Raw genomic sequence first — 25,777 nt, 5'->3', positions numbered from 1 at the left:
TCGACACAGAGTGTGTTCTCGCTGTGTTTGCTAGGTTTCACTCTGCACACATTCTCTTCTCCCCAACAATGCCACTGCTACAAGTGCCCTGGGAATATGGAAATAGTTTTCAAAGTTAAGTACGGTATATGGTACTGGCGTATAGTGAGCTCTCCGTTAAAACGTTGCAGGTTGGGAGTTTATTTTTTAACATGCTGATGAAACTTTGCGTTGCACAATCCATAAATATTGCTTCAGAAGTATTCCCTATTTAATAAAGTTGAGTTACTACGACACTGCCTTAGTACCTTAAAAAGTAAATAAAAAGTGCCTTTAGCACTGGAATGCAAACAGTGGATTAACACACCACCACATCATTAGAACAAAAACTCTGGAGTCGGTAACTCAAATTCAGTACAAGAAATAACCATATGTATTTTGGTTTTAAGTGTGTCTTCATAGAGTTCTGGTGACAACTAGAAATAAATTCTATAAGCAGGGCAGGAGTCATTTAGTGAAATTAATGTATCATAAAATTCTCATTAGGTAGCAACAGGAGACTGTTAGGATGCATGAAAATCCCATCCTATGGACGTTACAACTTCTGTGGGACTGGGCGGAATCAGTGGTATGCACCTGCTTTGCACGTTTTCATGTTCCTCTTTAGTTTCAGTCATTTTAGGTTTTTGTGAAAAGATGTTATTGCCTAAAGTCCATGACAATTACTGCTTTATCAAATTATGAGTGCCAGGGTTTGTACTTCAATTTTTAATGCCAAAATACATTACAAAGTCCATTCCTTGTTGAATTTTAGAAGTAGGAGACAAGAAACACAGTTAATGCTATAATTCCTTCAAAGATGAAGAATCACTAGGGAAAGTGATGAAAATAAAGAGAAAGGAAAAATAAAAATAATGAAAAATTAATCATTATATTAATGCCTACTTATGATTACTTATATATTCCATATGGCCTTTACTCTCCAATGTCAGGTAAAGTATGAGAAATGGAAAAGATAATTTTCCTAAGTGATTTCAGTACCTGTTTATTCTTTCTGAATAATTGGTAGATGTGACTAAATACAGCTTTCTGAATTTAGAATCTCCCATTACAATCTACCCAGGAGTAAGCTTTATAAAAATCTAGTGACGCCATCCGTCACACCCTGCAGGGGTCCCCCCGCCACCTTCTCCAACACGCACAGAGAAATCTTTACAATGTGGCACATCTAATTTCCTGTAATGTGACATGTCAGTGCTCTGGGTCTGTGCTTTTATTCATGCAATTATCTGCCAGACAGCTTCCAACCCCTCCCAATTTTCTTCTCGTCAATACTCATCCTTCATGAGTAAATGCCAGCACTGCCTCCTCTTCTGTGTTTTCTGCACATGCCGCTCAGATTTTATCATCTTGTCTGCTTGGTGTTATAGAAACTGCTAGTGCCCCACCTGTGGCCCTCAGAGCAGGTATACTCTGTGGCCAACTTCTACCTGCTGGTGTGTGCAGTCTGACTGAATACTCCTGTATCTGAACTGCAGAGACCTGGCCGCTTGTTTGCACTGGAGGCAAGAAGTACTGAAAATGCCCTCCAAAGCATCAGTGACCGAGAACTGTCAGGGTTTCGTGCATGAATTTGCCAGTTCCCTCGCTTCTCAGGATTGATAACTCCAGGCCATATGATCTCCTAGATTTGTTGTTGGGATTGAGCTCCAGTTTTCCTCACGAGGACTTGTGCAGTAGCCAGCCCTGCACTGGTACCTGTCTTTTCCCTGCATCACTTCCTCACTTTCCTGTTAGTGTCACTTGAACTCCTCAATCTTTTGTCTACAGGTCTTTTCTGGCCGAGTTCATGGTGAGAGTTTTGACGCCAGAGGTATTATTATACAGGGTTCTGGAGTTGATGGCTTGCTGGCTACATGACATCAAGACTCCCGGGCGCACTGTCGCGGCACAATTACAAACCTCTCCCCTGCGGCGAGCTCGGGTGGCATAAAAGCACAAGGGAACGTATGCCTTATGTGACCTCCGCAGGATTTGAGAGCGAGTCTGACAATGATGACGATAATGGCTGTGAAGTTGTTGTAAGTTATCGTCAAAGCTCTAAGGGAAAACACTGATGAGCTCCAACTGTTCAGCGAAACCCCCAGGGCTTGGTGTGGAAGGCAGAGGGTCTTTGTGACATTGTTTAAAGAAGCCCTCCTCTTCTGCAGCCAGAGAGGAAACTGGACTGAATGCCAGACCCTATATCTGACTGGAAGTGCAGCTGCCTGGTAGAGAAGGCTTGCTTCAAAGCACCAGAAAACCTCCTGTTCTCGGCTCGCGGCATTAACAGGGAAAGGGTACGATCCCAAAGTCTGGACTCACACACTGGGATGCCCCACTCCTTCCGAGAGAAGGGTTCTTCCCTTGCCTGTGGCCCACACAGATGCCTCATCTCAGGTAGATGCTTCACAACAGGGGTGTCATCCTCAAAATGTGCCCTCAGCATATGGCTTCTAGACCCTTTACCAAGTTCAAGACCAAGTATGGCCCAGCTGAGGAAATATTTCCCCTGCTATAAGAAAAATGGGATTATGCATCAAAGGAACTACAGAAACTGGCTAATAAAAACTGGCTAATAAATAAGTCAAGAAGGAGAACACGTTGGACAAAAGTTGTGTGTGAAATACAGGTACCCAGAGAATGCTGAGGGCATGTTTACACAACCAGATGAATTTACCTCCAAACATCTGTATTTTGAGGGATGCACCTACAAATTCATAGTTAATGGTAGAGCTATCACATATTTCTCTACAAATATCTTAGCATAATTCCAGAAAATAAAAATATATATTAAGAAAAGAATACTTTAAATTAATCAACATTTAAAACACCTGATGGTCCTAAAATGTAAATCAACAAGCTTAACGAGGTAAAGCCAAATGGACACAATGTGATTTACGGGGAAAAAAATCTGGAAGAGTATCCGGCACTGTGATTGCGAATGAAGGCACTTTACTGGTGTTTCGCCTCATACCCAAGTGATCTCGCTGATCGCTTTCAACACTTCTAATGGTCCACTGTACCCTGCATTAGCTGAATGTCTTTTTGAAATTAAAATATATGAAACGTATTCACTTAAAAAATGCACTTGATATATACGCGCCACTTACCCTTACTTGACCCACAAACGCATTGGCTTCTTCTTCGACCACGGACAGATTTCGAGGCAGATAGGGATCGAACACTGGGGCGTTGTCATTGACATCTGTCACTAACACATTTACCGTGGCAGTTGAGGTCTTAAAAGAAACAACAAAAAAGATTCCATGTGAAAAGAGTTATTCTTGTTTTGATGTCAGCTAATTGGCCATCTTGGCATTTGTCTAGCTGAAGAGCATCTCATTACTATTCCTACTCCCTAGCTTTCCAAAAAAGGAAAAAGAAGAAAAAAAAGGAGGAAGCTTGCAATTTTCCAGCACCTCAAAAACCCACATGGAAAAAGCAAATGATGACATTAAAGGGCAAACATCTTCTTGAAAATGTCAAGTATTTCCTGGAGGCTTACTTTTAGGAAGTGATTTTGCCTTTATCTTGTTCACATTTTACGGGTGGCAAGCTTTTGTTTATACACACGTGTACCTCCTTTTCTCTGAAATGTAACACTTCCGTAGCCTTGATCACTTACATTTTTCACTACTTAGAAAATAAAACTTGTACATTATAAAAGAGCGCAGTGCATCAAGTGGGTATTTTCAGGTAAGTAAGTGCTATCAGAAAATACTATAGTCATCATTTTCGGGGTTCACATATAAACCAGGAGTCTGAGCATCATATACCATGAGTGAAGTGATTACCTTGGGATCATACAGCCCAAGAAAAAGGTAAGCAGGCACATCTACCAGCAGTATGTGCTACCTGGTGAAAAGGTATGTCCTTGGCCTGTTGCAACCAGAGTCTATTATGTAGGTCAACGACTTTTGCACAATCAAGGAACATCAGATGTGAGCCAAGCAGGAAATGGTTCTCTCTAATCAAAGCCTGAGAACAAATGCCCTGCCCCCAGCTCTGTCACAGTGTGGGGTAGATCACAGAAGCCTGGGGCCAGAATCAGAGAAAGAAAGAGTTCTCAGCTGGAACTTGAAAAATCTGTTATGCTACGACACTATGTGACAAGATGTAAATAAAAAGTAGTAGAAAAAAAGCAGGAGAAAATAATTACCCAAATTTTGTTTTAAAAGATACCAACACAGTTTGTCCTACTTGCAAATGATGTGCGGTGAAAGGCTGACATGCTGAGCAGAAATACGAGGTTCAGAGGGAGTGACTGAGGAGACAGCCATCAGGGACCGAGGGGTCAAACACTGCATTCCTCAGCCACCAAGGAGGCCAGGACCTGGGAAATGTCCCCTCCTTCCCGTTGGGATCACTGAAGTTCTACACTCTCTTAATAATTCTTCATGGGGTCTAGACCATGCCTCACTGTGACTAAAACCCAACTTTCAAACTCTGATTGAATTAGGGTGGTTTTCTCCTATTTTAACAGAGGCAAAAGTATATCCTCTTTTGAGCAATATGACTTTACCCCAAGATTTATTATTTTTTCACATGCAATATCTAGGAGTCATTAAATTTACCATGCATAGCAGGGAATTCTTGGGTATCCATATGGGTTCTTTCTCTATTTGTGTGCTGGCTAAGTTGGTGGGTTTATTATGTGAAAATTCATACAACCATTCAGTATGATTTGTACATGTTTTTATATGTAAAAGTCCAGTAAAATTTTTATTTAAAGGCATGCCAATGATGACCAGAAGAGTGTGGTCTAGTCAAAATGAGGAAACAACCTAAATGCCTACCCATAAAGATGCTTATATAGATTGCTTTCTGTGTACAGTAGAAGAATATACAGTACTGAGAATGAACAAATCACTGTAACAAGTAACCACACAGATAATCTTCATGAACATAAGGCAAAGTGTAAGAAATCAGACACAAAGCACCACACACCATATGACTCCCAGGGTATACATTTCAAAGATTGGCAAATGTCTCCACTGTGAGAGAAGTCAGAATAGGGTCACGTTTGTGAAGAAGGTGGGCTGGGAATGCCACAGCCATAAGGCTGGGCTTTTGGGGGCCAATTAATTTCTGTTTCTTGCTCTAAGTGTTGATTACATAAATGTGTTCACTATGTGAAAATTCGTTAAGCTGCACAAGTGAGGTTTGGGCATTCTTCTGTGTGCGTATCTCCGTGAAACTACTTAATTTAAAAGATGCACAAGCACAAGCTCACACTTGTATGTAGACATATGTGGGTCTCTATAAAGCCAAATAGGATCTGATTCAATGACATACAGAAAATTTAATTTGCTTCTTTTAATTTTTATATATTTTCCAAATTTTCTCCAACAAGGCTACCTTCCTTTTGTAACAAAAAACAGCTTAACAAATGTTATTTCTCTCAAAGTTGTGTAAGAGATAAAACCAGTAAAAGGATGTTTTTATAGTAGTAGTAGTTCCCAATTTGCCTGAGAGTGAACAGGACATTAAAAATAACAGCGTGGAGTCAAAACCTAAGAGCAGCCACACTAGAGTCTGCTGACTTTCCTTCAAATTGTCTGACCCTCTTTATACCAATCTATCTGTATTTCCTTGTCAATCTTCTAAATGGATTTCCATCCTATTCTTTCAAATCCCCATTCTTGACACTGTGGTGTATGATGTTTTCAGACTGTTTTGGTGCTCAAAGACTACGGATTGTAGTTGAGTAATGCAGAAGACAGCTGGATCACCAAGTAATCTGGAAAGTTAAACAAGTCCGCCATTTTGTGCTAATAGGGACTGAAATTTAAGGACCATGTAGATGTATTTCTCTATATCTTAGTAACTGTGTATGACATGAGGAGAATCCATGTCTCTCTTTATAGAATTATTAAGTAAAAATGCACATAGAATAATTTCTAGCTTATGTATTTCTTGAAGTGTAGTCTGAAAACCATTTACATCAGAATCACTTGGTTAATCATTAAAAATGCCCGGGTGACACCTTAGACCTACTGATTCTATTCATTTAAATCTACTGAAAGAGTAGATTAGTTAGTTGTAAAGCACAATCATGTACATTTTTTGGTTGGTTCAGGAAGACGGCAATCATACTTCAACATGGTGCTGTGCCCTACAGGGTGTTTATGTATCTTATCAAGCACAGATTTTCAGTTGGTTAAGATGAAATACTTAGGAAATCAGCTCAGGTCATTTTAGGTAAAGTAGATAAAAAGAACACTATGTTAGCTAACACATGTTCCCAATTAATCTGAAAATCAATTTATATTATTCCAATTACATAAAAAAGATCAGATACCAAACTAACAAGCTTGATCAGTGCAAAGCTACCTGCTTTGCATTAAGGAGATCTGTCTTACTGCCTGTTTTCTCAAAAGTTGTACCGACTTCTAATTTCACTACACCAGCTGGAAATAGTTGCAGTTAAATACTACATTCCACCAATTATCACTTTTGGGGTCATTACTTATTTTAATTATAATGTGTCACAGATTTTTATTTTGTTTTACATCATGGATAAATCCTTACAGCACATATTAAATTCTCAACAATGCAAACAGGTTGTTGTAAGAGACAATGTGGATACACATTTATTTTCAGAAACTGTATGGCCCTGAAATAAAGTCACTGATATGTTATATTTGGTTTGGAATAGTATAAAACACGTGAGATGTAAAGTCAAAGTCAAAAACAAACAAAAAAAATACAAACATACGTATGTTCATCTACACAAACCATTTTTTATTATTCATGAGAACTTTTTTTAAAAAATATCTTGTAATCTTCCTCTATTTCACATTATGGACTTTATTGAATCTATCAAGCTAAATTCTTAAATTATTGAAAACTTGGTTTAACTAGAAGATATTTAGGGTGTTCAAAATATATTCATTCTCCAGTTACTGAAGATATAATTATGATGATTTCTACTGACATGGGCCTAAATGAAACTATATACTCATAAACTGACAGAAGAATCTGCACTATATACTATATAATTGATAAATAGAAAATGGAACGATGTAGCCGCCTTTTTCTTTTTGTCAATGTAGAAATGTATCCATAGACACACAGACACACACACACACCCTTTACAAGTTTCTATGGACATGCATGTTCCAAATAACTTTTATTAGTACATTTAATTCCTTTCAATAAAAATGGAAACAATGAGGATGTGTCTAGGATCTGACCATTTTTGTCGCTCAATAGGACAAGCAGAAGGTATAGACTCTGCATTGAGCATTCTTTTTAGGAAGTACTAATCCAAAACATTTTTATTCATAGCTACAAATCATCCTGTGGCTACAACATCAAGAGGCAAGCCAGGCTGACCCAGATTATAGAGTTTCTCCGATGACCGAGGGCGACCTTCCTAGCAGTGAGGCTGACATGGGAGGCTTTTTCCCCTTCTGAGAATGAAAGAGTATAAATGTCTCCCAGAAAAGTAGGAAAAGGGGTGCCTTCCTATCTGGATTATGGGAGCAGAAGGGGAGACACAGAGAGGACAAGGAGATCGGATGCAAAGGTCCTCCTCTCCACCCCTTGTCCTCCACCACTCTGGGCCACGTCTACATCCACGAGGCACTGGAACAGCACTTAGGGAACGTGGTGATAGGTGCTGAGAAAGTAAGAGAACTTGGGGAGAAACAGTGGCTGACTCGCGTGGAATATGGAAGCCTCCAGAGAATCTCCATGGCAGTCACATCTAATAGCACCTCGTGGTGAATATGCAGCAGTGGCGAGGACAGGTGGCTAGAGAGAGAATCGGGGTTTCTTTGTGTGCTCAGGAATCGCAGATGCTGAGAGATCACTACCTGAGCAAGGCCTCGGGTGAGGGCGGAGGACCTCGGTGGTCATGTCAATTCACATCAATTCATGTCAGCTCTACGTGGCAATGGATGCACCAAACACCCAAAGGGTCATTAGGGAACTGGATCAAATTAAAAAGCCCGCAGTTGAGAGGCCAAAACAGACACACACGCACCATATAAACAGACGCCAGCACAGATGGAGGCATTCAAGCTGGGTGCCCCCCTCCCCACACCAAGAACCAGTAATCACACCTGCCCCTGTACAATTTTAGGGTGAGGGCCGGGAAGAGAGGAGGAGACAATCAGCAGCTGCACTGGTGAGTGTTCACCTAGAAGAGTATTTAAAACCTAAGATGCTGGGATGTTGTTTTAAGCAAGTGGGACCTGACCCAGCCCAGATACACATTACAATCTAGGTAGCAGAGTGGGCTCATGAAGATTGGATTAGGTGTAAAAAAAATACAGGAGCTTTTAACTCTGTGCACATCTGAGCACTGCATGAGGAGAGTACATACTTCATAGTATATGTAACATTTTGTAATAATACATGTTAATATATCACATATAATAGAAACTAGAAGAATATCATAGATTATCTCACAATGAAAAAATATCAAATTTCTGGAATATTTCCTTCAGAAAACACTAAAATATCAGTATTTTGTTCCCCCAAACCAAGAAATACGAATCTATGCTTTTCAAAGAGAATGAACAAGTAGCTCATTCTCTTTTAAAATTACATGGTCACATCTCTTTACAAAATTATACACCCAAATAAACCCACTGCGGTTTTGTTTTCTCAAATAACACCAGGATATATCAGGATATATATTTATTGTAGACACACATATACGTAGGCAGAATTATTTCATTCTACAGTTTTATTAAACTAACTATATTAAAATTGAGTTATTTGAATTTCCCACACAAGTCTTCTTGCATATATATTTTTCCTTTCTTTTTTCCCCCATAGTTTGATTAAAACAGTTAATTGTTCACTTCTAGATTCTAATTGCTAATTTATATCATCATGTTTAAAAGACATTCAGGGAATAATACTAGTTCAAGGCCCAAGCATAGATGCTAAGCCTATTGCCAATCTGAAATTGTAAAACATCACCGACATTCACTGTAAAAGCCATAACTGAGTAAGTCAAGCTAGGCATTCTAGAGCATTCTACAGATATAGCAAACAAGATTGCTGAACTCATGGGATCTGGTCAGAAATATCCACACCCACAGAACAACTTTGGGTTTTGAATAAGAATCAGCCTATTGGAAATGGACAACTGATACATTTGTTTTAAAGAAACAACAACAAAAGAGGAAATCCTGCCCTCAATTTGCATGTTTACATCTTTCACTGTGATTTGCACATGTATGTATTTTGCTGTGTTTTTGGTTTAAGGACATCTGTAATCCACAAGCCCTACTCCCTAGCTAGCTGTCTTTCAGCCCAGTATGGATAATAAGGTAAGAAGCAGTATGCTAGGTGTGGTCCCTGGAAAAGCTCCAGCTCCATGAGAAAAGAGGGCATCTTTACCCTCTGCTCCTTGCAATGGAGAGTAGGTGCCTGGAGCTGCATCAGCCACCATAAGACCATTAGGTACCAGGAATGAAGGTGCAAGCAAGCACTATTAAGTGCAGAGCAGAAATGAGGCAGAGGGCACCCTGATGCCACTGTGGAGCCTCCGCGCCAACCATTTCCTGCCCACCTCAACGCTTCTTTATATTTGAGACAAACCCTGATTTGTTTAAGCCCCTGCTGTTTGGGCTTCCCCGTACTTACAAGCCTATTCCTACAGTCTATTGCTGCCACTGACTGTTGAAGGAGTTCAGAGGACATCACCCCAAAATATGCCACTCCGGTGTATTGACTTTTGAGATAAAGGTACTTGAAGAACAACAAATACAGGAAAAACACTCAGTCCTTCTTTCTTTTTCTTAAAAGCAGGATATTAAATTGCTATGTGAAAGATGTATTCCCTGTATGAGAAGGAAGGTAACATTTTTATGCCCAACAAGAGCAAGAAATTGAGATGGAGAGAATTCTACGTAGGCTGACCTTGTTAAAATAATTCATAGCTCCCTTCAGCCTCTCCGTGTAGTTTAGTTGCTTTTCTGCACCTGCCTCTGATCCTTTTACCCACTATTATAGCAAGTAGATTTCACTAATTCTTTGGGTCTTCGTTTCCTTATGGGGGTTGCCATGTCATGTAACACTTAAATAAATGCGCTTTTTCCTGTTAGTCTGACTTTGTCAGTTTAATTTTCAGACCCAGCCAGGGACCATAAAAGACTCGAGGAAAAATTCTCCCTCTCTGTTGATCAAATTGTATCCATAAGCATAATAAAGTTTGCCCACATTTTCCAATAAAATTTTCCCAAAAAATGTATTTTTAGCTCAGATCGTTTGGATTTAGTTTATAAGTAAAATAAATGTGAAATAAATAAATGTGAAATGTGAAATGTGAAATTTAGTTTATAGGTAAAATAAATGTGAAATAAATAAATAAATGTGAAAAAGAAGCTTCTGAAAAGAAATTGAGTGTATATTCCTTCCAAAAAATGCATTTGGGAGCTATCCTATATGTTATTATTATAAATTAGGTAAAACACAACTGCTTAAAAACGTGTACGATATATAAAATTTTCAAAGTCTATTTCACCAAAAATGTGAAAATATTGGAATAAAATATGGTAGAAGCTTTATTAAGGAATTTTCAACTTCACAGATTTGTAAGTAATACCAAGTAACTGTAGATAACTACTAAAATCCAGAAAGTATGAGCTTATCTGTAGTCATACAGCTAAAGAAGTCTATTTATAATGAGATATGTAACTTACATGTATAGATTTTTTTTAAACTACTCTTGACAAAGTTACATTTAGAAAAGGGGGAAAAAAATACAAGAACATCAAAAAAAGTTCCCTCAACTGTGTCTACAACACATCAGCAATGACCACTAGAATATTAGCCCTCTTCTCCCCTAACCACATTTTGAAGATTGCAGGGAGGTGGTTTTTTTATGATGAAATCAAATTATATCTTCTCAATCTGTTTCACACAAATTGCTGGTAATCATTTTGATTTAAGAAGAGTCCATCCACCTGGGGTCACTGCCCATTAAATATCTTTCTTGAAAACCATAACCATTAAGGTCGAATGGTTAGTTTTACCATAACTCTACAAAGGAGTAAGTTTAAACATACAGATAAGAAGAATGCTATCAAAATGTGAGACAGTTGTGATTATGTAATCACTTTCTCCTTCAGGAACCTGCTATATGTACCCATTTGTAAGTCCATCCCTAACATTATATAAATAATGGAATTAACTTAAGAAGCTTTTTTTTTTTTTGATTCCTTTCTCTACTAGTACTCTCAATACAAACTTTTGAAAATAAAACACCTTCACTTAAAAGGATCATAATTTTAAAGCTGAATGAGACCTTATTGATCATACGAATGAAAATGTGGGGGAGCTGGAAATGCTAAATGACCTGTCCAAGGGGTCTGACATACACAAGTAACCAGAAAAAAAAAAAACAAAAACAAAAAACGCTCTCCAGATGCCTGGGTGGCTCCAGTCGGTTGAGCTTCCGACTTCAGCTCAGAACATGATCTCATGGTTTGTGTCAGCTGTGCTGACAGCTCAGAGCCTGGAACCTGCTTCGAATTCTGTGTCTCTCTCTCTCTCTGCCCCTCGCCTGCTCATGCTCTGTCTCTCTCCCTTTCCTTCAAAAGTAAATAAACATTGAAAAAAATTAAAAAAAAAAAAAGAAAGAAAAATGCTCTAGAAGAAATTAAACCACTATATTTAACCCATAATTCTCTGTTTTTGATGTGGAGAAACCCATAATCAGTGGATTGACACTATACCAGATATCTTAATATACTATTTATTTTCTATCTGTTCTCTTGTCTAAGGAATGATTTTTAAAAGGTTCCTAGCTATTATCACTGCCATTAACATCTGATTTGTAACCTGATGTATCCCAAAGCTGTGCATTATGTTTTCTTTTTTTCTTAAAAATTTTTTTTTTCCAACGTTTATTTTTATTTTTGGGACAGAGAGAGACAGAGCATGAACGGGGGAGGGGCAGAGAGAGAGGGAGACACAGAATCGGAAACAGGCTCCAGGCTCTGAGCCATCAGCCCAGAGCCTGACGCGGGGATCGAACTCACGGACCGCGAGGTCGTGACCTGGCTGAAGTCGGACACTTAACCGACTGCGCCACCCAGGCGCCCCTGTTTTCTTTTTTTCTATTCTAATAGCTGACCTGAGTGCTCCTTGCTTATTTTACTTCACTCTACTGACACCCCTTCCTCCATGCTGAGTAATTCCTCAGGATCCTCCCTCCATTATTTCCTGGCCAAGTTACCAATTAGTCTTCCACCATACAGCAAAGCCTTCACTTATTGTCTTCTTGAGACTCCCATTGCCTTCTTCATGTAGGTCTAACCCAGGCACACTCTTAATCAAGGACACCTTGATTAATCCTTAATCAAGGATTAAAACTTAATCTCAGTTTTGTTTTTCTTCACACAGCTAAGTACTTTGTCCTGGCCACACTATTTACTCAGACTGTCCTGTATACAGCAAAACCTTGGAATGTGAATAACTTCTTCTGCAGGCATTCCCCAAGATGGGCAAACATTTCTAACAAATTGTAACTTGATAAATGAGCGACATCTTGTAATACTTGAGTGGTACGTGATGCTGAATGTCACATAATCACAACTGAGCCAATGGTTCTTGAAATTTGCTTTGATAGACGAGTGCTTTGGATTACAAGCATGTTTTCAGAACGAATTATGCATGCAAACCAAGGTTTTACTCTATTTTATTTTCTACATATAACTGTTCTACCTAATGTTTGAGAAATGGCAAATGGCTTATTATTGGCAGATGCATCGATTAATTTTCTGAGCAATCCTCTTCAAATAAGTGTGAGGAGAGCATCATATGCCCCCAATCAACCTACCATACAGATTAATCAATTAATTTCAAGTCAGGTGGAGCTATGCTGCTATTGTAATTGGGTGAGCCTCACCTATGCTCCCAACCTGAATTTGAAATTATTTCCAGAGAACAGTACTGAATTGGCCTATAACGTGCTGAGTTGCCTATAAGCATCTGACTAAACAGGAAACTACTCCGTGCCATAGAAATGTTGAAAAAAGTCTAATGACCTGTTAGCAACAATTGAAATGTTACAGTGTTTAAAAATTAGAACAGTAGTGGTTGTAAGCAAGGTGGTTTAAAGAATACAGTCAAATGATTTTAAAACACTCCAGAAGGACTAAACAAAATTTATCCTGTCTGGAATTATGGGCCATGTAAAGCACTTCCATCACCAAGGATTAGTCAGGACCCTGAGTGCTGCTTACAAATGACCTGTGGAATCAGTCAACTTGGTTTCCTAAGTGCTTCAAGACATTTATCTGCAGTCCCCCCACCCCCACCAAAAACTGACATTAAAGGGAACAGGCTGCGATAGGGTAAAACAGCCAGGACACATTTTGGGACGCAGTGCAGGTGATCCTGTTCATGGACTGCATTCTAGGCTGTTAGACTTCAATTTCCCCACGAGTTGGGTAAGAATGTCAATCACAAATATCTATTCTGTTCCTAAGAGATTCAGAGTATACGCTCATCTATTAAAAGAGTGCATTGGAGAAAAGACCACTTCTCCAAGTAATTTAAGGAGCTGCTCCTCGTGAAAGAGATTATTCCTGGACTCAGGATGGTGATACATTGTTTCGGAGTATCGGACTACAAGTCTCTCAGTTTCTCCAGCACTGTGCTTACAACCCTTCGGTCCCCAGGCCAAGTACTCACCCCATCCGGCCTGCCATCGGAAGCAGTGACGATCAGAATGTAGCGATCCGTGCTCTCCCTGTCCAGGGCTTTCCCTAAGGTTAGAATCCCAGTACTAGTGACAGAGAAAACAAACAAACAGATAAGACACACAAAGATCTTTTGTCACAGGGAGTCTTCCTCCCATCAGGAACTACTCTTGACAGGTTTTTCCCCTTCAGCAAATGTAGCCTGAATATTTAAGATGCCTGATTCTAGGATTCATGTTGATGATTAAAAAAACCCTTTAAGGCTGATGAGCTTATTAGTGACAATGAAAAACCCCCAAACTGAATGAGATAACCGAGCTGATTCTCCAGCCTCCAAGAGAAAAATAAAACTACTCTTAATTCATTTCGGGAAGAAAGATGTCTATCTTGTTTATGATTATTTCAAAGGTAAAAGACTTCATTAGTTGTTAGTAGTTTCATAATCCTTTGAATCAAGGAATGGTTTCTTAGAACTAATACATAGCATTCCTGTTCATCCTCACATATGTGCCCATACTGGAAATGCAAATATCTAAATTCTATCTTTGACAAATCCTAGTGATTAACATTTATTTTTTCTTCTTTCCCAGTTTCAAAACAATGGAGGCTCATTGTAGAAAATTAGAAAATATGCAGTAAAATGTTAAAACTTTCATGGGTATTAGGATTATTTTTGTAATATTTATTTTTATTCTCCATAGTAATCAGATTTAGATACATTATACTATTTTCCAAAGAGGATTCAGACCGCAATATTTTACATTCTTTTTTAGGAAACATAATTTTATGAGCATTCACTCTCCCATTTTATAATTTATAAAAAACAGACTTTTGTTGGATACACTAACAATTGTATCATTTTGTTATTCTTTTGAAATTTAGATATTTCTTTATTTTATTTATTATATATAATGGGAGATGAACAGCCTTTGGACAAATTCTCATAATTAGAATATTTTAATACTACTCCTTACCCTTTCACTGTTTAAAATCAATGTGTCCAAATAGTTAATACTTTCTTCTCCAATGTAATTTGTCTTATAACAGTTTGGTTACTTCTAATCCTCTCTAAAACAAATCCCCAAATTTTTATCTTAGATTTTACAATCTGACATCTGATATGTGACATTTTAATAAAGGCCTACCGAGTATCTATTGTGGAGGAGAGGTTATATTAATATAATAAAGCATTAAAATAGTTATTCAAGCATAAAAACATAATTTGTTTCTGACTGATAGAAGGCTTTCACATTTTGACACAAGTGCTTTTATTGTTACAGCGGAATTTAAGCAATTCACATCATACATGGTAGTTGGGTAAAAAACAGTTAACACCAATGAATCAAAGTCAGAGTCACGGTTACTCTATTTGCTTTATTTTATTGTTGTTGATCGAATGGACTTTAAAAAGTTCTAGCATATGGTATAACTATAGAAAACGAAGTTTACTAGTGGTACATTTTTAAATGTTTCGTCAAATAACTGACAACCCAGAGTTGTTCATAACAATGGCTTTTGGATGAACTTCCCACACCTCAGATGGTTCAGATAATCTCATTCTAAAATGACTTCAAGACAAAAGTAAGACATTATTGCTTCTGAGACTTACTCACAAGCAACTTAAACAGAAAATCTGAAAGCCCTAGCCATAGGACAATGAAAGAAAAAAGAAAACTGAGTTATTGCTTTCTGTTTTTCCCCTTGGTTTCAGGTTCTAATATCTATGTTCTTCCTTGTACATTAAATTAGAAAATCTCTAGAAATTTATATAGTATCCCCATTTATAGCCATATTATAATTAAACAGCTAATTTTTAATGGTCTGGTAACTGTTGCAAAGATAGCTCTTTGCTCAATACGATGTGTGCCTTGTGCCCAGTGCAGTAGGCAATTGGGCAGGATATTTGGGAGACGGAGAAGGAGAGAAAGGATAAGTAGTATCTTTTGGTATTTATAGCTGAAGAACTAGCTGATGGGTACACCTAAGCATGCTTTCCTGAAATTCCTGAAACAATTGGAAAGGGCGAGTGTTCCTACCAGCTGGCTGGAACTACAGTTCAGGATACACTGGGCTGCATCTAGGAATGCAGTAAATCTTGTACGTTCATATATTAAAAGTATGTAAGAACCGTTTATGTTAAAACAATAATAGTGCTACCTAAATTTTGCATGACTGAAAATGTATCGCACAGGGGTGACATCAGTGGTCTTGAAGATGGAAGCCAGCATCCCCAGTGCTACCCTTATCCACCAAGAATTGTGTTTGTAGGTCTGGGGGATGCCTGAAGGAATGATGCATGGTTCTTGCCTTTATTTCGTCTAACCCAGAACTTACTAGAGGCAGAAAAGCAGTGGGTTTTTCTAGAAAACACTGTAAGGCGGGGAGCACCCTGCAGTCACCTGAGGCTAAAGATTACAGATGAGGTGTACAATCGAGTGCTGGAGGCCTGGAAGAAAAGGTGGGCAGAGATTTTCTTGGGAAACCAGGACATTGAGAAGCACCCACATATACTGGGGAGTGGGGTAGCACTGAGAGTCCAGAGATAAACCCATGCATCTGCAGCCAGTTGGTTTTCAACAAGCATGAAGATTATTCAACAGGGAAAGATTCGTCTCTTAAACAAATGGTGCCAGGGCAAGTGGAGATCGACACGTGAAAGAATGACCTTGGACTGTCTTATTACACCATAGATGGAAGTTAACTCAAAACGAATGAAAAATCTAATATAAGTACTGAAATCATGAAACTCTTGGACAAAAACTTGGAGATAAATCTTCATGATCTTGGATTTGACAATAGATTCTTAAATATGACACTAAAAGCCTGAGCAGCAAAAGAAAAAAAAATAGGTATATTGGACTTCACCAAAATTAAGAATTTTTGGCATCAAAGGACATCACCAATAGACTGGAAGAAATATACAAAATGGGAGAAAATATTTGCAAATCCTATATCTGATAAGAATCTGGCTCAGCAAATGGATAAAGGATTCTTAAAACTCAACAACAAAAATACAAACAACTCAATTAAAAATTAGGCAAAGAGGGTCGCCTGGGTGACTCCGTCGGTTAAGCGTCCGACTTCAGCTCAGGTCATGATCTGGCGGTTTGTGAGTTTGAGCCCTGCGTCAGGCTCTGTGCTGACAGCTCGGAGCCTGGAACCTGCTTCGGATTCTGTGCCTCCCTCTCTGTGCCCCTCCCCCACTCACACTCTGTCTCCGTCTCAAAAATGAATAAACATCAAAAAAAAATTAGGCAAAGGACTTGAACAGACATTTCTCCAACAAAGATACACAAGTGAGCTAAAAGCACATGGAAGGATACTCAACATCATGAATCAGCAGGGAACTAAACCAAAACTACAATGAACTCCCATTTCACACTCACTAGGATGCATTAACAAAACAAATGGGAAAATAACATGTTGAGAAAGATAGAAAGGAATCAGTCGGAATGCTAGCACATTGCTGGTGGGAATGTAAAATGGTCCAGTCACTGTGGGAAACAGTCCGGCAGTTCCTCAAAAAGTAAACATAAAATTACAGTATGACCCTGCAATTCCAATTCCAGGAATATACTCAGGAGAACTGAAAACAGATTCTTAAATACATGTACATATGTGCTCATAGTGGCAGTATTCACAACAGCCAAGACCTAGAAAAACTGTCCAAATGGCCATCCAATTATGAATGGATGAAAAGAGGGCACACACACTCCATGAGATACTACACAGGTATAGAAAGGAATGAAGTCCTGACCCATGCTTCAACGTGGCTGAACTGCAAAACCTTAGGCTAAGCAAAAAAAGCCAGACACAACATTCACATGTATTATTCCATTTATAGGAAATATGGACAATAGATAAATCCGTAGAGACAGAACATAAATTGCTGGTTGCCAGGGGTAAAGGGAGGGACGGATAGGGGGCAGCCGCTTACATAATGGGTCGGGTTTCCTTTTGGAGTAATAAAGATATTCCAGAAGAAGATACAAGGGGGTCAGCAGCCGCTTACTTATTTTGGAGTAATAAAGATATTCCAGAACAAGATACAAGGGGTAGTTGTGCAATGTGGTAAGTCTGCTAAGGCCACTGAATCGTTCACTTTGACATGGTTCGTTTTATGCCATGTGAATTTCACTTCAATTATATTAATTATATCACACAGAATCCCCTCAGCAAACGTGAAGGCTATGTTTCTGAAATGAGTCGTGCTGGACAAAATCAAGCTCTGTAAGACATGAGTTGGTTTGCCTAACCATAATGATGGAGTTCCAACGTTGTTTACACAATGTAAATAAAATGTCATGGAGGGTATCTTCTTCCCAACAAACCAGTCTGATAGCATTGAGAACCTGCATCTCCAAGTAACCATTTCTCCAACTGCCCTGTTGATTAGGAAACACTGTAGAGTAGCTGCGTCATGGGCTGAGAAAAATGATCTCACAGATTCCATGTTCCTATTGTATGCTTCCTTTAAGCGTTTTCAATACATTCTACTGGCTGTGATTTAATATTGTTTACACTCATAAGTATCTGTGTCATTCAGAGATTTATCATGTTGCCTGCGGGCATCATGTTTCAGGCTTCACGATGACATCTAGAGAGGACAGAGTGTACCTGAAATGACATGCAGAGAGGACAGAGTGTACCTGAAATAACATGGAGAGAGGATAGAGTGTACCCGCAAGTGTGTGGTTGCTGCAAGTTGGACATGGTGTTCGTGTTAAATAGTGATTAGTGGTTAACAAAGGCAGACTGACAGGAGGAGGCAGGTGTGGGCTGCGGTTGAGGGAAGCGGACGGTGGCAGGGGCAAAGGGGGGGTGAAAGGCGTGAGAAGCAGTTCGTCTGAATACGTATTTTGAAAGTAGGGTTGACAGAAAAGCAAATGCACATCACTTTGTTATATGTTATTTAATCTTCAGGGAAATCATAAAGTTCACACTGATGTGAAAAGTATAATCAAGCCTTAAACTTGGTATCAAAATGAATGTAGTCATGTAGAAAATGAGCACAACGGCAGTGAAGGTAAAAGAATTTTCAAATAAAATTCTAACCACGGGCAGATATAACTCTTTGAGGTTCTTCTGTTTAGCTTTTTAACTTTTGCATTAAACTCATACGCTCTTTACAATTCTGTCTATAGGAATTCCTCACCGTCCTGCAATAATAACTTAGATATTTGGCCATCGTACTATAAAGGAAGTTTTTAAATATATTTTGTTTAAATGTTTACTTCTCTGTCAATGTTTGGTGAATAAATATTTGCTGTATCATGTGCAACTAGCGACAAGACACCATGAGAAGTTGTTAAAATAATTCAGTATGTTACAGAACCACACAGATCTGGTCATTTAATACATGGTATGGAATGATTTTCATGAAAGATGGCTGTGATTTTTAAGAACAAGTTCTTTCCTTTAAAGAGTGTGTTCCTTTCATGGCTAAATGACTAATCCAATACATTAATATGTATATAACAGTGCAACATTTTGTAGATCTATATTAGCATTGAAGTGATTATTTATCACTACTGATGTTTTTAAAGATTTACAAAAACCTTTGGCATATTTTTATTTCAATAGAAAAAAGTAAGTTAATGGGACTGTAATAATGATTATTGCTAAAATTTGTATCATAGCACAAAATAATATAATATTTAAAGTAAACATGAATATATACTTTTTTTGTTTGAAGAAGGAAAATGTAACTAGAAACATTAATTGTATAAATTATATAGTGTCTCCTAAGGTAGACCATTATTTCTTTCCTATTAGTTTTTTTTTAGGTTTATTTTACTTATTTTGAGAGAAAGAGGGAGGGGAGGAAGAGAGAGAGAGGGAGAGAAGGAGAAAGAATCTCAAGCAGGTTCTGCACCAGTAGCGGGGCTCGAACTCAAGAGCTGTGAGATTATGAGCTGAGCTGAAACCAAGAGTTGGATGCTTAACCAACGGAGCTACCCAGGCGCCCCTATTTTCTATTACTTTCTAAAAGAGTACCTGAAGTATCTGAACCCTTAAAACTTACATAGAACCAGTGGCACTCATTTTCACAATTAGCCCAGAAATTTCAGAGAGGGAAGGGATTAAAATTTCAATTTTCCCACATTTCAAATGGGGAATATATTGGTAACGAATATATTCAATTAATATATTCCTTGAATATTCAAATATATTGGTAATGATCGAGGACAGCCTGCAAATATAATGACAGCAACAGCTCTGAGGTGGCTGAAATAAAATGACCACAGGTAGAAAGCAACGGACCCGGCGTAGTGGACTCTGAATCAAGAATGATCATCAAAGGAGACCGTGCCGTCATCACAGGGATGTTCTGGACACGGGCTGTCCCAGAAGCATCTTGCATTTAAGAAGATGGCTGTCTGAGTTGAGGTGGGGGCCAAGTATCACGAACTGTGGTCAATTTAGACAAGGAGGAGGCTGCGCTGACATCTTTCACACCTTGAAGAACCTCTGTGACCTAGTTAGGTCACACAAAAGCTGAGATGAGAGAAGAAGCAGAGAAACCCTTGCTATGGGAGCAGCTTGGGTGGAGAATTGCTTTGGTAAAGTTGGTGACTCATCAGATGTCACAGCTAGCAGCTGGAAATCCTTCAGCCTCAAGGGAGAAGCAGGTAAACACAGGGATGGAAATCCTTAACAGACAGTAAGGCCTGGGCTTCCTGCTCATGAGGGCAGGTGAAAGGTTCATTCCTGTCTTTTTAAAAAACAGCATTAGGAACATGTAATTCACAGGTAATCAAATTCACCCATTCACAGGGTATGATTCCACGAATTTTTGTTTTATTAATATGTAATTCACATGTGATCAAATTTGTACCATTTCAGGGTACAATTCCATGAATTTTAGTTTATTTGCAGTCGTCTGACCACCAGGACAATCAACTTTAGAATGTGTTCTTCACTGTTAGCATGGTCCACTGTCAGTGACTCCCTATTCTCTCCCACCCCCAGCCCTAGGCAACCACTAGTGTCCTGTTTTTGTCCCTAGAGATTGGCCTATTCTGGACATTTCGTAAAAGTGGAATTACACTATGTGTGGTCCTTTGTGAACAACTTTTTCCACTCAGTATAATGTTTTCAAGGCTCATCCGTGTTGTAGTGGGTGTCAGCGCTACGTTCTCCTTTATTGACAAAGGATTCCAGTGTATGGATGTACATTTGGTTCATCCATTCATCCGTACATGGACATTTGAGTTGCTTCCACATTCTGCTCTTGTAAATAATTCTGTTGTGTATATATTTGTGCAACTTTTTATGTGGATGTATGTTTTCATTTCTTGAGCAGATACGGGTAGAATTATTGGGTTATATGGTGACTCTATGTGTAACATTAGAAGACGACACATTGTGGGGCACCTGGGTGGCTCAGTCGGTTAAGCAGCCGACTTCGGCTCAGGGCATGATCTCACAGTCTGTGAGTTCGAGCTCCGCGTCAGGCCCTGTGCTGACGGCTCGGAGCCTGGAGCCTGTTTCGGATTCTGTGTCTCCCTCTCTCTGACCCTCCCCCGTTCATGCTCTGTCTCTCTCTGTCTCAAAAATCAATAAAAGTAAAAAAAATTTTTTTTTTAAAAAAGAAGACGACACATTGTTTTCCAAAGTATACACTTATTTTACTGCCCCTCCAGGAATATATGAGGACTCAAATCTCCAAGTCCTCAGCCACACTTACCATCTCCTTTCTTTGTCAGTATAGACACTCAAAGGAGGTGAGAAGCAGTGCCTTGTGATTTTCACCTGCATTTCCCTAATGATAGTTGATCGTGACTGAATTTCCATGTGCTTACTGGCCGTTCATGTAGCTTTTTTGGAGAAATGTCTATTCAAATTCCTGTCCATTTTTATTTGGGTTATTTCTTTGTTTACTTTTGAGTTGTAATGGTTCTTTATATACATTCTCTATACGTATGTCCTTTATTATCTGCTTTATTTAAGGGGAACGTGGGTGGCTCAGTCAGTTAAGCATCTGACTTCCACTCAGGTCGATTTCACGGTTCGTGGGTTCCAGCCCCACATCAGGCTCTGTGCTGACAGCTCAGAGCCTTCTTTGGATCCTCTGTCCCCCTCTCTCTCTGACCTCCCCTGCCTTCTCTCTCTCTCTCAAAAATGAATAAACATTTAAAGAAAATATTTTCTCTCAGGCTGAGTGTGGTCTTCACTTTCTTGATCGTGTCCTCTAAATCACGTATTTTCCAAATTTTGATGAAGTCCAACTTATCCATCTTGTCATTTAATCACTTGTACTTTAGTGTCATATCTAAAAAAAAACATTGCCTACAGATTTACTGTATTTTCTTCTAACAGTTATATAAATTTTTTTACCTCTAATATTGAGGTCTATGATCCAGTTGAGCTAATCTTTGCAAATGGCAAGAAGATAAAGACAAAACTTCATTCTTTTGTATGTTGCCCCAAACTTCATTTATTGAAAAGATTATTCTTTCCTGACGGCATTGTTTTGGACTTTTTTTTTGGGGTGGAGGGAACCGATTGGCCATAAATGTTAGGGGTTATTTCTAGACCCTTAACTTTATTCTAGTGATCTGTATCTGCATTTTAAAACAAGTACCACACAGTATTGATTACAGTGAAAAATGTCCCTTGAAAAAGTTTTATTCATTTCAGGATGATTGTAAACTTTAGCTACTTAAGATCTGTACATACCTATTAGAGAAAATTCAAAATACTTAAGTCTTTCCATTTTTTAAATGTAAGTTTACTCATGTGTGAAATCTAAAAGTCTGAGAAATACTGTTTCTAACTGTGTACTAACTCACAGTTGGAATATCCTAGTGGACTTGACATTATAGGTGCTTTTCCCAAGACCAGTGACCACACATGGCTCTCTTGAGTTGGCCTTATGTACAGGATATTTGTGAGACTGAAGCAATGCCTGGGTCATTTGTCAAAAAGTTCACTTTATAACCATGGGCCAACTTTAGGCTTCCATACTTTTAGGGAGTAAAGCAACTCAGGGCCACACAGAAAGAACGAGAGAGGTAGCGAGCATGACTCTTTAATGACCAGCCATAGGGGACAGAAGCAAGCCTACTGTGATCTTGCAGAAGGAAGCCAGTGATCTCTCAAGGGTTCAGTGTTCCTCCTGACTTTCTCCTGGTGATGACTAACATGTCTCTGCTGTGCTCAGAGAGCTGGGTACAGTCACACTGATAGAGACCCCAGGAGGTCTGGCAAGGACACTCAATATTTTGTGTAAGCTGTTTAAGACTATATGTACTTTACTCAAAAACTGAAGGATGGATTTTGGTGGTACTTTAACTTGGAATTTATGCTTTGTCTTACATAATTCTCTTTGAATGAACAATTTAGCGCCACGTTACTCTTTGTAGAAATGCCCTTGTTATTATGAGTAACTGACAACTTTAAAGGGATCTAATTAATCCCAGCCTACAAATAAAATGTTTCCACCTCAGTGGATTTTACCTAGTAAAAATGTTTAAAATAAATAGTCTCCTGGGTAATATTTCTGAATTCAGAATTATCCCCCGCCCCCAGACCTCATTAACATTCACGGGGAACAAAAAGTAAAATAAAACTACAAACAGCTGAAAGTCTCTGATTAGAAGTCTGTTCCCTTGGTACCAATACATTGTTTAATGCTTTTTATTTTAAATAAATTTTGAAATCATTTTTAACTTACGTTTCTGAAAGATTAAAAACTCGCTGGGGATCTCCATTCTCAATGGCATATGTTATTGGGTCTCCCTCTCGATCAGTTGCCTTCAGAGAGAAAACACGACTAAATTATCAAGTGATTGATACCCTCCTAGTCAGTACAGTACAATATAGAAGCTTGAAACCAACATTACAGGATATCCATGAGACTCTTAAAGAATAAAAAATGAGCTGATGGCAGGAGGTAAAATACAGAATTTCATATCTGACCTCAGCATCCTGTCATTTTATCTCATGTGAAAGTAGTAAGAGTGAGTAAGAATAGTATTTTCTTCACACATACGTAATCTTACCTGGCGTGGAAATATAGTAATGACTTTCCTAAGGTTTGTGTACTTAATTTTACCCGAGTGTATCGCTACACTCTGCATAAATGTTTGCAGTGCAGAGAAATTCCTTTTTCTGCTGAGAATATATCGAGTCAGGGAGCTTTGTGGTTAAGAATCTCGAACCTGAAGCCAAAAGCCCGAATTCAAAAGTGGCTCCGCTGACGAGATATGTGATTATTTTTCAATTTCTTCATTTGTAAATGAGAACTGGAACAATACAAAAGTTAATCACTATTGGGAGGTTTAACTGAAATGATTTATGTCTGGGCACACAGACTAACATCTGGTGTGTTGAAAGTTTCCAAAAAATATTACTCTTTTTTTTTTTTTCTTTTTCCCCACCTTCACTCAATTCAGAGAAGAAAAAAACTATAGCTCTGGACTTTGAGTATATCCCTAACCCCAGTCTTTCCTCAGCATTTCAGGCATATCCCCTGCCGACCTGAACACCCAGTTGGATGAGTGACAATCATCCCCAATTTAAAATGTTCAAACCCCCAAATCCTGCTCTCTCCCTCCCTCCTCTGCCCTCAAGAAAACAAGAGCCTACTGTTCTCAGTCTTAGTTATCTCAGTGATCGTGGCGACTGCAACCCCCACCCCCCTTTTTGCTCAGGCCTCATACCTTGACTTTAATTGCTCATTCCTACTCTCCAGGGCACCCCATCAGCAAATCCCACTGGGTCCATCCCCAAACTGTCTGCAGTGTAAATCTGTATCTGATCCCCATCCCCACTACTATCTTCTTCATGGATCCCAGTAATGACCATCTTCCTGGTGGCCCTGATGTTTCCCTTGTACCCTCCCTGCAGTCAAATTTTAATTAAGCAAAGTGATCACTTTTTTCAGACCTACGTTTTATTTCTTTTGAGTAACACTATTACATTATTACAGATACACAATAAAACACAATGGAATAAAATAGTAAGATACAATGAAATAATAAACTACCTAGGGTAATATCTTTGAAACATTCCATATATGTCTAAATCTAAACTTTTAATTTAAAATCTAAAATTGATTATAATAGAAATCTGAGAGTAGAGAGCAAGAAAAAAAATATCGTTTTTAAACAGGCTCAATGGAATGGATCACAGATGCTTGATATTTTCATCATTTCTTGTTCTTTGCCAGGCAAGTATTAGCCAAAAAAGGTAAAACAGAACCACAAATAATGACACAGTCAACTTTTGAAGAAACACAGAAGTATGCTATATTGGTGAGATAGGGAGACCACAGGAGTCCATAAACATCTGCTTTTTACTCATTTTCCAGCTTCCTTTCTAAGACCGACCCTCACCTTATTCACGTCTTGTACTATATCCTTGCAAGGTACAAGGAGTTAATGATTTCTTTGGAGTCTTCCAGTATAACAGAAACATCTAAGGAGTGACTGGACAAGAACGGCTGATTGAGGCCATGCTAGGGAAATTTCAGAACCCCCATGTTAGACACCTCAACGCCGAGAATCTTGGCTTCAGGGAATCAGTCAGCTATGGAGGACACCTGGACGTTTTTTCTTTGTCTGACTGGTTAGGGGAAGTGTACATCAGACCACGATCCTCAGTAAAAACCCCAGATTCTGAATAAAGAGGAGACTCTCTCCTTTCCTTTCCGAGTCTCCCCGACATTCTATCCATACCTGGTCTCTCTGGACCTTCAATAAAGTGCGCCCTCGCCTCCTGCTGGCTCATGTTTCACTTCTGTCCTATGCACATCAGGGACCCTCCTGGCTGGCTGGTCCCGTGAGACCCACTCAGCGTCCTCGGACCTGGGCTGCCTACATCATTAAGAGACTGCATTTTACCACTAAAAAGTGCACACTGAACTTTTTCTGTTGTTTTTCTCTTTCAATCAGTCATTTAAAAAAAAATTTAATGTTCATTCATTTTGAGAAACAGAGAGAGACAGAGTGCAATTAGGGGAGGGGCACAGAGAGAGGGAGACACAGAAGCAGGTCCCAGGCTCTGAGCTGTCAGTACAGAGCCCTATGTAGGGCTCGAACCCGTGAACTGGGAGATCATGACCTGAGTCAAAATCGGAC

The 25,777-nt window shown here is 38.9% G+C and overlaps 1 protein-coding gene across 21 annotated transcripts in view; it reads right to left on the bottom strand.

Moving 5' to 3' along the window:
* Positions 1-25,777, bottom strand: part of PCDH15 (protocadherin related 15) — a 1,259,847-nt gene that overhangs the window by 248,300 nt on the left and 985,770 nt on the right. For all 21 annotated transcript variants that reach the window (XR_005784343.1, XR_005784344.1, XR_005784345.1 and 18 more), the window contains 3 exons: positions 23,371-23,450; positions 13,684-13,777; positions 3,132-3,260 (listed from right to left, as the gene is read on the bottom strand). Coding sequence is in view for 18 of the 21 variants with exons in the window: in XM_040454209.1 (XP_040310143.1) it covers positions 3,132-3,260; positions 13,684-13,777; positions 23,371-23,450 (303 nt within the window). In the remaining 3 variants the exon portion in view is untranslated. The remainder of the gene's footprint in view (positions 1-3,131; positions 3,261-13,683; positions 13,778-23,370; positions 23,451-25,777) is intronic.

This window comes from Herpailurus yagouaroundi, unplaced genomic scaffold (assembly GCF_014898765.1).
Source record: "Herpailurus yagouaroundi ecotype Mexico unplaced genomic scaffold, PumYag 211, whole genome shotgun sequence".
In the NCBI taxonomy this organism is placed as follows: Eukaryota; Metazoa; Chordata; class Mammalia; order Carnivora; family Felidae; genus Herpailurus; species Herpailurus yagouaroundi.
Note: the sequence above shows the minus strand (reverse complement) of the source record. Positions and strands in the feature narration are given on the sequence as shown.